This window comes from Macaca mulatta, chromosome 13, assembly GCF_049350105.2.
Source record: "Macaca mulatta isolate MMU2019108-1 chromosome 13, T2T-MMU8v2.0, whole genome shotgun sequence".
NCBI lineage: Eukaryota > Metazoa > Chordata > Mammalia > Primates > Cercopithecidae > Macaca > Macaca mulatta.
This window is the reverse complement of record NC_133418.1, coordinates 95714246-95726965: the sequence shown is the minus strand read 5'-3', so window position 1 is coordinate 95726965 and position 12720 is coordinate 95714246. Positions and strand designations below refer to the sequence as shown.

General features: G+C 52.7%; 1 protein-coding gene across 1 annotated transcript in view; it reads right to left on the bottom strand.

The window, feature by feature from the left end:
• The window catches only part of ALK (ALK receptor tyrosine kinase), a 754225-nt gene that overhangs the window by 55540 nt on the left and 685965 nt on the right, over positions 1-12720 (bottom strand). Inside the window, exons 12-13 of the mRNA XM_015112031.3 lie at positions 12395-12557; positions 865-1015 (exon numbers count right to left, since the gene is read on the bottom strand). Coding sequence (XP_014967517.3) covers positions 865-1015; positions 12395-12557 — 314 coding nt within the window. The remainder of the gene's footprint in view (positions 1-864; positions 1016-12394; positions 12558-12720) is intronic.

Sequence of the window (12720 nt, the reverse complement as noted above, 5' to 3'; positions counted from 1 at the left end):
TTAATAAAAATAATAAAGTGCAGCAACCCCGAGGAACAACTAGATTTCAATTGAATTTTTTAAAAAGACGCGGTCCTGTGAAAAGACATAACTGATTACAGTCCAATCAAGTGAAAGTCCGTTGCAGAAGATAATGCAATCTTTCTGCTTAGATGAAAGAATTACATTAGCACTCAATAAATTCCTGTGAAAATTACAGCAGCCTGCAATTTAATGGCTTAATATATTATATTAGGTTGGAAAGTCCCAATTATAGTTGCTAAATAAAAGTTGGAGTTGAGATATTTTTTATGCAAAAGGTTGCACTAGCTAAGCCTGCTCCTATCGTTTCGCCTTAACCCCGAAGGGGCAGAAGGGAAAGGCTGAACTCTACTTTTCATGCTTCCTCAGCTCCTGGTCCAGAGCCTGGCTCTTAGGAGCCCTGAATTTATTTTGTGGAAGTAAACTGCTTTCTCGGGAGCCCCTCTTCCCACATCTCTCTGCCAAGGATGCTCTCATATAAGTTTCTGGAGAAGGATCCGGGGCTCCTGGGTGCTAGAACATGCCTCAGCCCCTTTTCCCAAGCAAAAGCTGTGATTCAGGTGAGGGAGGGTGGGGCCTGACCCAACCAGAAGATTCACCCTGCAGGGTGCTGAGTTCCTGCTAGGATGGCCAGCCCTGCCAGGTCCTGCCTCCCCCCAGCATAGGCAAGAGGTGAACCACTGGGGTGCTGGGAGTTTGCATAACTGCTGTTTAATTACTCTTTGCTGTCTCATTCTCCTGGTATGAACTTCCAAGAGGAGGGTGTTGAGTGCTGGTGCCTCCAAGAGGCCTCCCCGGAGCCTGAGAGAGTGCAGATGAGAAACCCCTGCTCTGGGCACTTACACTGGGGCAGGCGTCCTCTCCCTGCTGCCCAACCAGGATGTACAGCGTGTCGTCTTTCTCCAGGTTGAAGATGCCCAGCACAGACACGCCGTGGGACCGCATCATGGTGTTCTTCCCGCCTTTCCCGCCAGCAGCTCCGTAGCCTGAGATGCTGTAATGGGACAAAGAACGTTGGCGCCCGCTGTGGTATGAAGACTCTCCCCATTCCTGCCAACCCAGCAGCTTCCAGTGGGCTGAGCACATCCCCGTCATGGTCTGAGGGTTCTCCCCCATATCAGTCCCTGCAGAAAGGGATTCCTCTCCGCGTCTTCAGGAGAGGATGGTCAAGTTTAGGGAGGGAGAGGGAGTTACCTCAGTCACAGAACTAGGAAGGTTAAAGACTAGTAAAGGGTGCAAGAGAGAAAGAGAGGAAAAGGGCAGGGAGGAGAGAGGGAAGAAGGGAGAGAAAAAGGGGAGAGAGAGAGGGAAACAGCAGAGAAAGAGAAGACTATATGAATGTGGCATATTGGGGTGATGACTTTCTGAATACCTAGGATTTCCTCTTTATGGTTTTCTCTCCTTGTCCCAGATCAATGGACTCATGTGACCTTAGACAAGTAACTTCCCTATTCCTCATCTATAATATGGGGATAATAAGTGAACTTGCCTCCTAGCCTACATGTGTTATGAGGATTAAAGAAATTAAGACATGTGGTCTTAGAATTGTGGCTAATAAGCACTCAATAAGTATTACTTAATTATTATTATTATTATTAATGATGGTAGTAGCCATAATTGACTTGGTACAAAGTTGTAAAGTCTCTCCATGGGGTCTGGAAACAAGGAGGTTCCACACAGAATGATTGAGGAAAGCAGTGTGTATGAGCCGACTGTCTATTCCCATCCCGCCAGTAACTCCTTCTGGAGCAATGTGTGTGCAGACAACAAACAACCCATCAGGATGAAAATAAAAACAGAGCGTGGGGATGGGAGATGATTTCTGCTGCCTCTTAGGCTGCGGCAATGAAGTCAAGCAAGGATGGGGAAAAAAAGAACTCTCTTCTGAAGTATATCAGAAGAGCGGCACGTCTTGAAGACAGCTAGCGCACCAGCTAACAAATGGGTCCCCAGAGACCAGCTGCCAGGGTACAGGACTCAGGAGACTTTCACATCCATGTGTATTCAGATCCAAGGTCTTTTACGAAAAACCAGGAAGAGATGCAAGGCAGTTTTGCCCATGTGCACGCACGGTAGCTCCTTTATCTACAGCTCCAGGAAATGTCCCTTCTTCCCAGTGTGTGAGGGGCTCCCAGAGCTCTCGCAAGGCAGAGCCCACGGCCCTTCTGCACAGGCTTTTTGCGAACATGGCAGGCAAGGAACTGAGGACTTCATGAAATGCAAATGGAGAGTCTAGTGCCCACTGTCCTGGTGGGTGCCTGGGCACTGATGGGAGTTTATCGAATGTTGGGAGGGGTGTAAGGCTTTGTGGACCTGAGACAGCTCCAGGCTCTTCAAGAGCTCACAAAGAAACTGGGGAGATGATCTTCATGATGAAAAGAGAAGTCTCCCCATAGGGTGGCTACGTTCAGGAGGCGAAGTGGAGGGCTCCGGGGCTCCCTGATCAGATGGGGCCATTTCCTGCCCCTGTGCCCTCTCTGAGCCCCAGCCCCTTCCCTAGTAAGAGAAGAATCGTTTTCATTCCAAATAACACAATAGTCCAACGAAAGGAGCTCATGGGTGAAAGCCCCGGGGAAGCTGCGAATCTCTGGCCAAAGTAAGGGTTGTCAGGTGCTTAGGGCCAGGAGGGAGATGGGGGACTGCAACAGGTGGTTCTGGGGCGTGGGGATGGGGTGAGGAAGGCTGATGTTGGCTTCATGTGGAGCTTGCAGATGGGTAGGGCTCTGAAACAAACAGAAAGAGGTGGTGGGAATTGGCGCTAGTGTGAACGGAAGTGAAGAAGCAGGGAGCCTCTGGTATGTCTGGCTGCGGCAGGTGGATGGAGTGGGAAGCTGAGGGCTGTAGGTCTGGAGAGGGCTGTGGGCTGATTACCAGCATCCTCCAATGTGCTAGGCACGACGCATGCTCACAGGCACACGGCATCACCCGATAGCCATAAACAACAAATGTTATTAATCTCACTTGACAAATGAGGAAACGGAGGCTCAGAGGCACTAAGTAACTCATCTGAGGCCACACAGCCAGTCAGTGGCTGGCTACGGTCCAAACCCTTGCACATCCCCTCTTAGAGGTCATTTCCTCCCCAGTGTGCTGCTGGGAAGCACAAAGAGAGGGGTGTGAGAAGCTATTCGCCCCTCCGAATTCCCAGACCCTCAGCCAAACACTCCCTCCTGATCCATTAGAAATGGACAAGGTGATAACGATAATTAAAAGGCTGAGAAAAAGGAAAGCTTATTGGTGAAAGGTAAGAGGAGGCAGCATTATTTAGCTCAGTGAACCTGGGTAGGGGACAATGTGGCGGCTTCCTGTCGTCTGGGGACAGCAGTGTGGATGGGCCCCAACTCTGACCTGCTCGCTTCCCCAGGTTTCTGGGGCCTGGTCAGGCTGCATAAAAAAGTCATCTCCACCTGAAGATGTGGTTTGCTTGGAAAACTTCTGCCCAAGACGAAGTCCTCAACCTCCCCACTCCTGCTGTGGCTGAGTGGTAAGCATCATGCTGCCCATTCCTTTTGGCATCATTTGCATAGTCATTTGCATCAACCATGCATTATGAATCATTCTGGACTCTTTCGTATGTTTAAATTTAGCCAATTTATTATATTTTAGACATTGTTTGTTCCTGACTCCTTTTACCCTTCCTAAGCCTTCTTTGCTATTTTTCCCACCCTGCTCCCCTCAACCACCTTTGAAAGCCAGCCCCATCTATGTCTTGACCTAGTTCTTGATGGTGAGCTGGGATGGAAAAAGCCCTGGGCTCCAAGTCATCTGCTGGTTCTTGTCCCTGTTCTTTTGACTGTGTGACCTGAGGCAACATGGTCCATGTCTCAGAGCCTCAACTTCCACTACTGAGGAAGAAAATGAAGACAAGAACCCCTGCTCTCATGGGCATACAAAACGAATCTGAGAAGACTGCAAACCCATGCAAAGCACAGGGCGAGACCGGGGCTGGGGTCAGCTTTCTAGATTCCAAAGCAGACAGTAGAGCTTGGCGAGCAGGTGTCCGTGGCTGGGTTGTACTTTCCTGGGTAGTGGCCTCAGCCCCACATTTCCAACCCAGATGAGAGGCTGGCTTAAAGTCAGGGGGAGCAGGCAGCTGCCTGCCTGAATTTATTGCAGGGGTCCTAGAAGGAGTAGCTCCCTCATCAGTCCCCTGAAGCCTAAAATTCCACCATTAGAGCTTCACTGCTCTGGAAGCTTCTAGTTGCTACTACAGGGCTGATTGCCTTCGGAGTGGGATGTGCCACAGGTAGAAAAGCAAGGGCTTGAATGCAGACAGACCTGGATCCAAATCCCAGCTCTGCCACTCAGGGCCAGGAGTAGGCTGAGCCCAGCGAGGTGCCTCCCTCCCAGGGAGGACCTTGCACTCTATTGACCCTGAGAGGAAGCACCTCCTTAAATTTTCTGCCCAAGGTGCTTTGCTTACCTCTCCCTGGTCCTGACCCTGCCAGTGTTACTCACTAGCTGTGTGACCTTGGGTAGGTTATTTACCCTCTCTGAGCCCAGATTCCTCATGTATAAAAAGGGGATAATAATACCTACCTTGGAGGGCTGTTATGAGAATTAAACGAGATGATGCTTATAAGGGACCTACTTCAGAGCCCAGAGGATAGCCAGTGAGTGACAAATGGCAGCTGCTGTCATCCTGTGCCCCCATGGGTGAGCCTGTCCACTCCTTCTCCGGGGGTGACTTCTGGGATGCAGAAGGGGACCAAGTGGGTGAGCCAGGGCATGGCCAAGGGGCCTTGGGGTCAAGGCTGTTTAGTTTCACCCAGAGCCCACTTCTGTGTAAAGCACAGGGCAGCCTTAGCACTTCTGAAGCCTTAGCACTTCTCCTGCACCCTGTGAATCACGTTACACAAACTCATGCTACGATAATAGCCTCAGCCTGCCTCTTCGAAGCTTTCTCCCCATCCCTTGTAAACAATTTATTTTTGATGGTTGAGAAACAACAAGAAATTAATATACCTGCCACTCAAGTGGGGAAAATGACTCACAGTGATTCCAATTTACTGGAAATTACCAGATACTGCTCTCAACGAGCTGATGCTGTAATTTTTTTGTTTTTCCTCATCTAAATCCATGTCCCCTGGTCAGAATAGATGTTTATTGGGTTTGTGTTTTGTATTATTGACTGCGAGCCATTGTTACCTGATGTAATTGAGTTGTGAATCTTTTTTAAATAAAGAATTAGCAGCAAATCAAAGTGACTGCCTGCCGGATCCTGAAATGAGAGCACAGCTGGTGTGTAGCACAACCACAGTGTCCACACCCACATGGGGGATCCTGGGGGAGAGAGCGGACTCCCACTCAGAAAAACGGAAGCGCCCCATTCCTTTCTGGCACACCCTCTGGAGGAGCGGGAGAGCAGCACCTTGCTGTGGGCTCTGCCTTTAACTCCCCATGGGATCCTGGGCAAGGTCCTTTTCTCTCCTGTTTCTCAGTTTCCTCATGTGTGAAATCAGGATGGTGAGGTCTGTCCTACCCACCCTGCAGGGTTATTGTGATAACACATGATGCGTGTGAGTGTGGATGGAGATTGGACAGCGGGAGATTTCTGATCAGGTATATAGTGTTATATAGTATATAGTTGTATTATCCAGATAGGGGTCAGGGTTGAAGGGCTCAATTGTGGAGGCAGATGCTTTTCAGTGGGGCCGGCCCAGGTTCCACTCTTGTGGTGTCAATGAGCAAGATTCATGCTCTGTTTCTCCCTCAGCACCTTCCTGGCCAGTGTAGCCCTAAGTGCCTCGAAACACCTGAGCTTGCAGGGACTTCAGTGACCTCTCTCCATAACTTCTCGCTCTGCAGATGGAGCCTCTGGAGAGGAGGGAAGACAACTTTCTAAGTCACATGGAGCATTGGTGGTGGAGGTTGAACTCAAACTTAATTCTGCCTGCAGCCCATCCATCTTTGCCTAATTCCTCCATCTCTGACATTCCCTGGTCTGTGCCCTTTACAGCGATGGCTATCCATACAATTACTTTGGCAATTAATCATGCCTGTGACATCTCTCCTACTATTGTCTAGAGCTTGATTGGCATTGTGGACTGTTATTAAACTTTTCTGTCCTGTGGTCTTTCTAGAGACTATGAGGCTCCAGAGTCTCAGGCCTTTTCTACCAGTCTAGTCAGTGCCTGGAACACAGTAGGGCTCCATGGTTCAGTGCCTGGCACACAGCAGGAGTGTTATGGCTCAGTGCCTGATGTACGGTAGGACTTCATGGCTCAGTGCCCTGCACACAGTAGGGGCTGTATGGCTCAGTGCCCTGCACACAGCCGGGCTTCATGGCTCAGTGCCCTGCACACAGTAGGGGCTGTATGGCTCAGTGCCCTGCACATAGCCGGGCTTCATGGCTCAGTCCCTGCACACAGTAGGGGCTTTATGGTTTAGTGCCCTGCACACAGTTAGGGCTGTATGGCTCAGTGCCCTGCACACAGTAGAGGCTCCATGGCTCAGTGCCCTGCACACAGGGCTGTATGGCTCAGTGCCCTGCACACAGTAGGGGCTCCATAGCTCAGTGTCTTGCACACAGTAGGGGCTCCATAGCTCAGTGCCCTGCACACAGTAGGGGCTGTATGGCTCAGTGCCCTGCACACAGTAGGGGCTCCATGGCTCAGTGCCCTGCACACAGTAGGGGCTGTATGGCTCAGTGCCCTGCACACAGTAGGGGCTCCATGGCTCAGTGCCCTGCACACAGTTAGGGCTGTATGGCTCAGTGCCCTGCACACAGTAGGGGCTCCATGGCTCAGTGCCCTGCACACAGTAGGGGCTCCATGGCTCAGTGCCCTGCACACAGTAGGGGCTGTATGGCTCAGTGCCCTGCACACAGTAGGGGCTCCATGGCTCAGTGCCCTGCACACAGTTAGGGCTGTATGGCTCAGTGCCCTGCACACAGTAGGGGCTCCATGGCTCAGTGCCCTGCACACAGTAGGGGCTCCATGGCTCAGTGCCCTGCACACAGTAGGGGCTGTATGGCTCAGTGCCCTGCACACAGTAGGGGCTCCATGGCTCAGTGCCCTGCACACAGTAGGGGCTCCATGGCTCAGTGCCCTGCACACAGTAGGGGCTGTATGGCTCAGTGCCCTGCACACAGTAGGGGCTCCATGGCTCAGTGCCCTGCACACAGTTGGGGCTCCATGGCTCAGTGCCCTGCACACAGTTGGGGCTCCATGGCTCACTGCCCTGCACATAGTAGGGGCTCTATGGCTCAGTGCCCTGCACACAGTAGGGCTCCATGGCTATTTGTGGAGTTGAATGATGGTGTTATCTGGCTGCACACGCTGGTGCCCCAGGTAAGGAAATGAGTGCCATTGGTAGAGACCATCAGGAACGGCTGTGGTCCAGGTCAGCTGGCTCCAGCTGGGACCTGGGGCCTCTTGTCGGTTATGTCTGAAGAGCAGGTGAGCTGTGTGAGGACTGCCATCAGGAGCAATGGGCTATGCTTGACAAATGGTGTTGTATGCAATCTGTGTGTGTGTGGTAGTGGGTGGGGAGGAGGTGGGGGCAGGACTGCAGACTGAGAAGGATGCTGGTCCTAGACAGGTAGGAAGGCAGGTGGGCTGGAGGGGGAGAGAGGGATGAAGGAGGGGAGAAGTCAGGGAGAGAGAGGGGGTGGGCTGGGCTAAGTGCTGGTGCCTCTGCCTGGGGCAGACCACCCATGGGCTCTCACTGAGTCCCCCGACAGACCTCTCAGAGCTGGGTTGTGCCATCGTCTGTCTCCATTTTGTGACAACACTGAGGATGCTGTCCCCCTCCCCAGCACAAACCCCATAATCCACGTTCTTCTTGTGGCACTGCAGTGGCCTCCCACGCTCCCATCCGCTCCAGCCACCCACCCGCTAGACACCATGGTCACTCAGCACCAGCGCCCAGAGGCCCCCTGATCAGGGCCTCTCGCTGCTGCCCTAGCCTTGCCCGTCCTCAGCCATGCACGTGGGAGAGTGGCTGCGCTCCTTGTCCTCGCTTCCTCAGCCCACGCCAGAGTGTGGATGTAGTCTCTGCGTTGTCCCCGACTCCACATTCACTCAGTCCTCAACTTACGCTGATCCCAGCTCCTGAACACCTCTGGGCCTGTCCCCTGCACCTAACCCTGTCCTGGCTTAGTCCTTTTGACCCTGGCCTGAGTGACAGTGACTCCCTTCCATCGGCTCTCCCCACCTCCAGGCCGTTTCTCTCACTTCCAACCTCACGTTGTCACCAGGGGGACTAAGAGGCATTTGGGGGTAACACTGAAGCCCCAGGACCTGGCCTTGCTGCCTCCAGCCTCGGCTGCCCCAGGCCAGCTTTGCCCGACTTCTCATCAGCAGTACCAACTTCTTGTGCTCACTGCAGGCTCTGGCCACCCGCTTCTTTGTAGACAATGCTTAGGGCCTTCGAACTTAACCCAGGTGCCCATCTCCTGGCAGGAGCCATTCACAAGCTCAGCTGGGCGCAGTGCCTTTCCCCGGCCTCCACAGCAGCACCTTGTGTAAACCTCCACTGTGGTTCTCTCTACACCCCATGGAGATGCCTGTGCACACACCACCACACCATTGGCAGCAGTGCCTCTGGGGCAGGGCTGGATTTTAATCACCTTTGCACACTTGGTGTCAGGCACGGCATCCTAATGGAAGCTTACTATGGTTCCCTGAGATCTGCAGAGCAGGGGGAAAATGAAGCTCAGGAACCTGGACACACGGACTGCATCACCTGTCAGAGGAAGTGGTAAGTCCAGGGCAGGGAAAGCAAGACATGGTGGGTGGAGGAGATGCGGGTTCCAGGGCTGCATCCAAGCCCCCATGCCAGCCTGCTGTCTCCTCCTGCCTGCCCTGCCCCCTGCTTCCTCTCCCTCTTTCTGGGCCTCTTCCTTTGGGGAGGTGGGCAAAGCTATAGAGGGTGGGAGGTGGGCCCAGGATAAGTTACCAGCTAAGAGTGGGGGTGTTTCCAACTGTGTACATCCTGGAGGATGCCCCAGGCAGTGGTGGTCGCCCTTTGGCATGAAGCTGGGGCTTGGCCGCATTTGCTCCCTTCCCTTCATCTCCCCAGCAGTGGGCAGAGAAGTCAGCGGAGTGGTCCTAGTGCCAGGCCTCGGTGGCAGCCACGCCTCCAGGATGGGTGGGTTCACTAGGGCTCGGCTCCCACCTTTCTGTGTCCAAGCACCTTTTTCTCACGTCCTCTGGTGCGTCTTGTGTTTTTTTCAACAGATGAACTGTACTTATTAAATAGCAATAACTACTATGGAGAAAAAGTCTTCCAGAGAAAGGGTGCTGACTTCTCGGTCATATTCTGACTTGGGGACATTTTGAAGTGGTCTAAAAATCAAATCATTAACTGCCTGCTTCTTAGATTACTAAGTTATGTGACCAGTAGAGTCAGGTCATCTAAGACCTGAGTCTCTGCCAAGGCCAAGGAGGAGGTGAGGGTCAGGAATATCTGTAAGAGCCTTTATTTAGTTAAAACACAAGTATTCAAAAACAACAATGACTGGCCGGGTGTGGTGGCTCACATCTATAATCCCAGCACTTTGGGAGGCCAAGGCAGGAGGATCACTTGAGGCCAGGAGTTTGAGACCAGCCTGGCCAACATGGTGAAACCCTGTCTCTACTAAAATTACAAAAATTAGCTCATGCCTGTAATTGCAGCTACTCGAGAGGCTGAGGTAGGAGAACTGCTTGCACCTGGGAGGCGGAGGTTGCAGTGAGCTGAGGTGGCACCACTGCCCTCCAGCCTGGGCAACAGAGCACGACTCTGTCTCAAAAACAGCAGTGACAAAAACCCCAACGGAGTGGCTTTTGGTTTTGGTTCTTCCATTTTGATATAGTCCTATCTTAGGCCAGACCAAAATGTCTCCTTTACTAATTTGGACACTTCAAACTGGCTGCTTCAACAGAGGCAAAATTGCCAGACAGTGCTGAGGCCCGGAGCTGGCCTCAGTCTCAATATTTCTAAGAGATGAGTGGAGACGGCTTTCTGATTTTGGCTGGGATTCTATCAACGCGCTGTGGAAATACTGTGGCACTTCATGCAGATCAGAAACCTGACTTGACTTAGATATGGCTGTGATTAATGATAAATGGGAAAATGAATTAATTATTATTTAATAAGTGTAGTTCATCTGGCAGTCCAAATTTTTCCGAACACAGGGCTCATCCGAGGAAGTCAAAGAGATGTCTTTGGAGACAGGAAAAGTCAGACACTAACGCGTATGGGGTGGGTGTGTCTGGAAACCCTGCCTGGCTGCTGCCTGCTGCTGGATAGCAGCGTTGCTTCAGCTGATTTCTCCGCCCGTGGGCCAGGGAGCACCCACCATGTGTAAGCATGGTGCCAGGCACTGTATATCACCTTTACAGCCCCTGCCTCTCACAGATGGGGAATCAGAGTCTCAAGAGATTAACTGACCTGTGCAAGTTTGGAAGTGAGCTTGATTCACACTGTCTCGGGGGAACACAGCCCAAGAGAATCCCCAGGCAAGGGATCTCCTGACAGTGTGCCTGACAGTGTGTCCCCCTCTGGGGCACAGGGAGCAGGGGAATTCTGGCCAAGCTGGCATTAGAGTTGCCCTGGGCAGGGGTAGGACAATGGACTCTTCTGGGGGCTTACTGTTGGGGTTCCTGTGCACCTCGCAGCTGCTCTGCTTTCTCCTTCGTATTGCTTTTTGTATATGGGGTATGTTGGCCAATATCCCTTCAGGAGGCTGGGCCCCTCTCATAGCCTCTCATTTCCAGAGGCTTCCAGGAGGTGGGTGGTGGGCGATTCCTATGCCCTCTTTCCTTTCCTGTCCCTTCTGCCCTCTGCATGCCTCCCAGAGTCCAGGCATAGGCTTTAGTAGAAAGACTTAGAGCCAGAGCGCCCTGGGTTTGAATCCCAGCTGCATCACCGACTGTGCAGCCTTACATGTGTTGCTAAGCTCCTCCGACTCCAGGGTCCTCACATGGAAACATGGGAACACCAACAATAATGCCACCCACCCTATGCTAAAGCAGGAGCAACACCTGTGGGTCCTTAGCAAGTATTCATCTCCTCCTCTCCAGGAGTCCTTTCCTCCCTGCCCTGGCCCCACGGAGGCTTGGCTCAGCAGGAAGGGGAGGTCTGGCTTGCTCGTTGTAGCAGGGCCAGGGGTGGTCTGGTGTCTTCCGGGATATTTACTGGGGGTGTGTGGGCACTGTAGCAGCTAATCTGATTGTAGCCCAATCTTGTTACAGCATTTCTGCCCGGAGTGCCATTTAAAAAGCACTTAGGGCTGTCCCCGTAACACATTTACCCTGAGGCCCCAGGGATGGGGCTGCCACAGGAAATGTTAACCTGGAGAGAGAAAACAGGGCAACTTGAGAAGCCCCTCTCCTTCCCAGGAGGCCCAGGATGTGGTGGATGCTGGAGGCTGCGGGAAGGGGAGGGGCGCTCATTTCCCATTGTTTCCGCCCCCGGAGGACATCGCTCCCACAAGGCATAGTGGTTCTGCTTTCCTTTTAACCTGCCCTGCCATGCTCCGTGGAGGGGCTGCATGAGGTGCTGCCCCAGATCTCTGGAGGTGGAGGCTGCTTCTGGATGTGTAACTGTGGGTAGGCTCCTGACTCTCTGAGCCTCAGTGTCCTCATTTGTAAAATGAGGATGGCAGCACTGGCCTCGCCTAGTCATAGAGCTCATTTAGGGGCTACCCAGTTTTATCTAAGTCCAAGACTTGATCAAGCTAAGAGGTTCTAAAAGGCTGCATCGACATCAACTTGTTAGAACTGTCAGTTCTCAGCGCCCACTCCAGACCTGCAGAACCAGAAGCTCCAGGAGGGGCTCTTGCAATCAGGGTCTCCACCAGGCCTCCAATCTTACCATTAGCTTCCTTTGATGCCATGGCCTCAAAGTGCTCAAGTGGAGCTGGATCTCCTTGAGCCTGGCCCTGCTCTAAGGGAATGCTGGGGGCTGGGGTGGGTAGGGTTGGGGCTGGGAGGAGCATTCCAGCACAGTTTGCTCTGCTTACCAACAGTGAAGGCCCAGGAAAGGAGGTGCAAGGATAAGAGTTTCAGTTTCAGGTGCATTGTGTTTCTGTTTCCCAAACATTTTACATGCATGCCTCATTTGAAGAGCATTAAGCAATATTCAATGAACAGGCCACCATAATTATCCTTATTAGCAATAATTCTGAAGCTAGCTCATGCATGCATACCACCTCCAGCAAGAGCCTGTGAGTTTCTTGAGGACAAAGGACACATCTTCTTTTGTTGCCATATTTCACTATCCCAAATCTCCCCATCTCCAACCTCTACACCCCACTATGGGCCTGAGTCTGTGGCCTTTGAACCTTGGCACGCCTGGGCACCCCAGGAGCATGTACCCGTAGGCAAGACTCCAGGCCTCTTCAGGAGGGGTGCTCTGCCCTCCCCTCCCCCTCTCCCATACGCACCTGTAGGTGTCGGTGGCTGGCACCTTCCAGATCTGGATGCCCTTCAGGGGGCCCTCGCTTCCCACCTCCACGCTCAGGTTGGAGTTCTGGTAGGCGTTGTTGCACTGCGCCTGGGTGGGACCATGGGGTCCGCTGGCCCCACATGTGGTGAACAGCCAATGAACTGTGGCACAAGAGGAGAGGCAGTGACTCATGTGGCCAGGCCCTCCCTCCCCCAGTGGGCCTCCCTGGGTGACCTCTGAGATGTCTGCTCCATGGCCCCAAACCCTCCATCCAAGATGGTACCAAGGTCGGGGCAAGAAACACCAATCAGCCATCAAACTGGA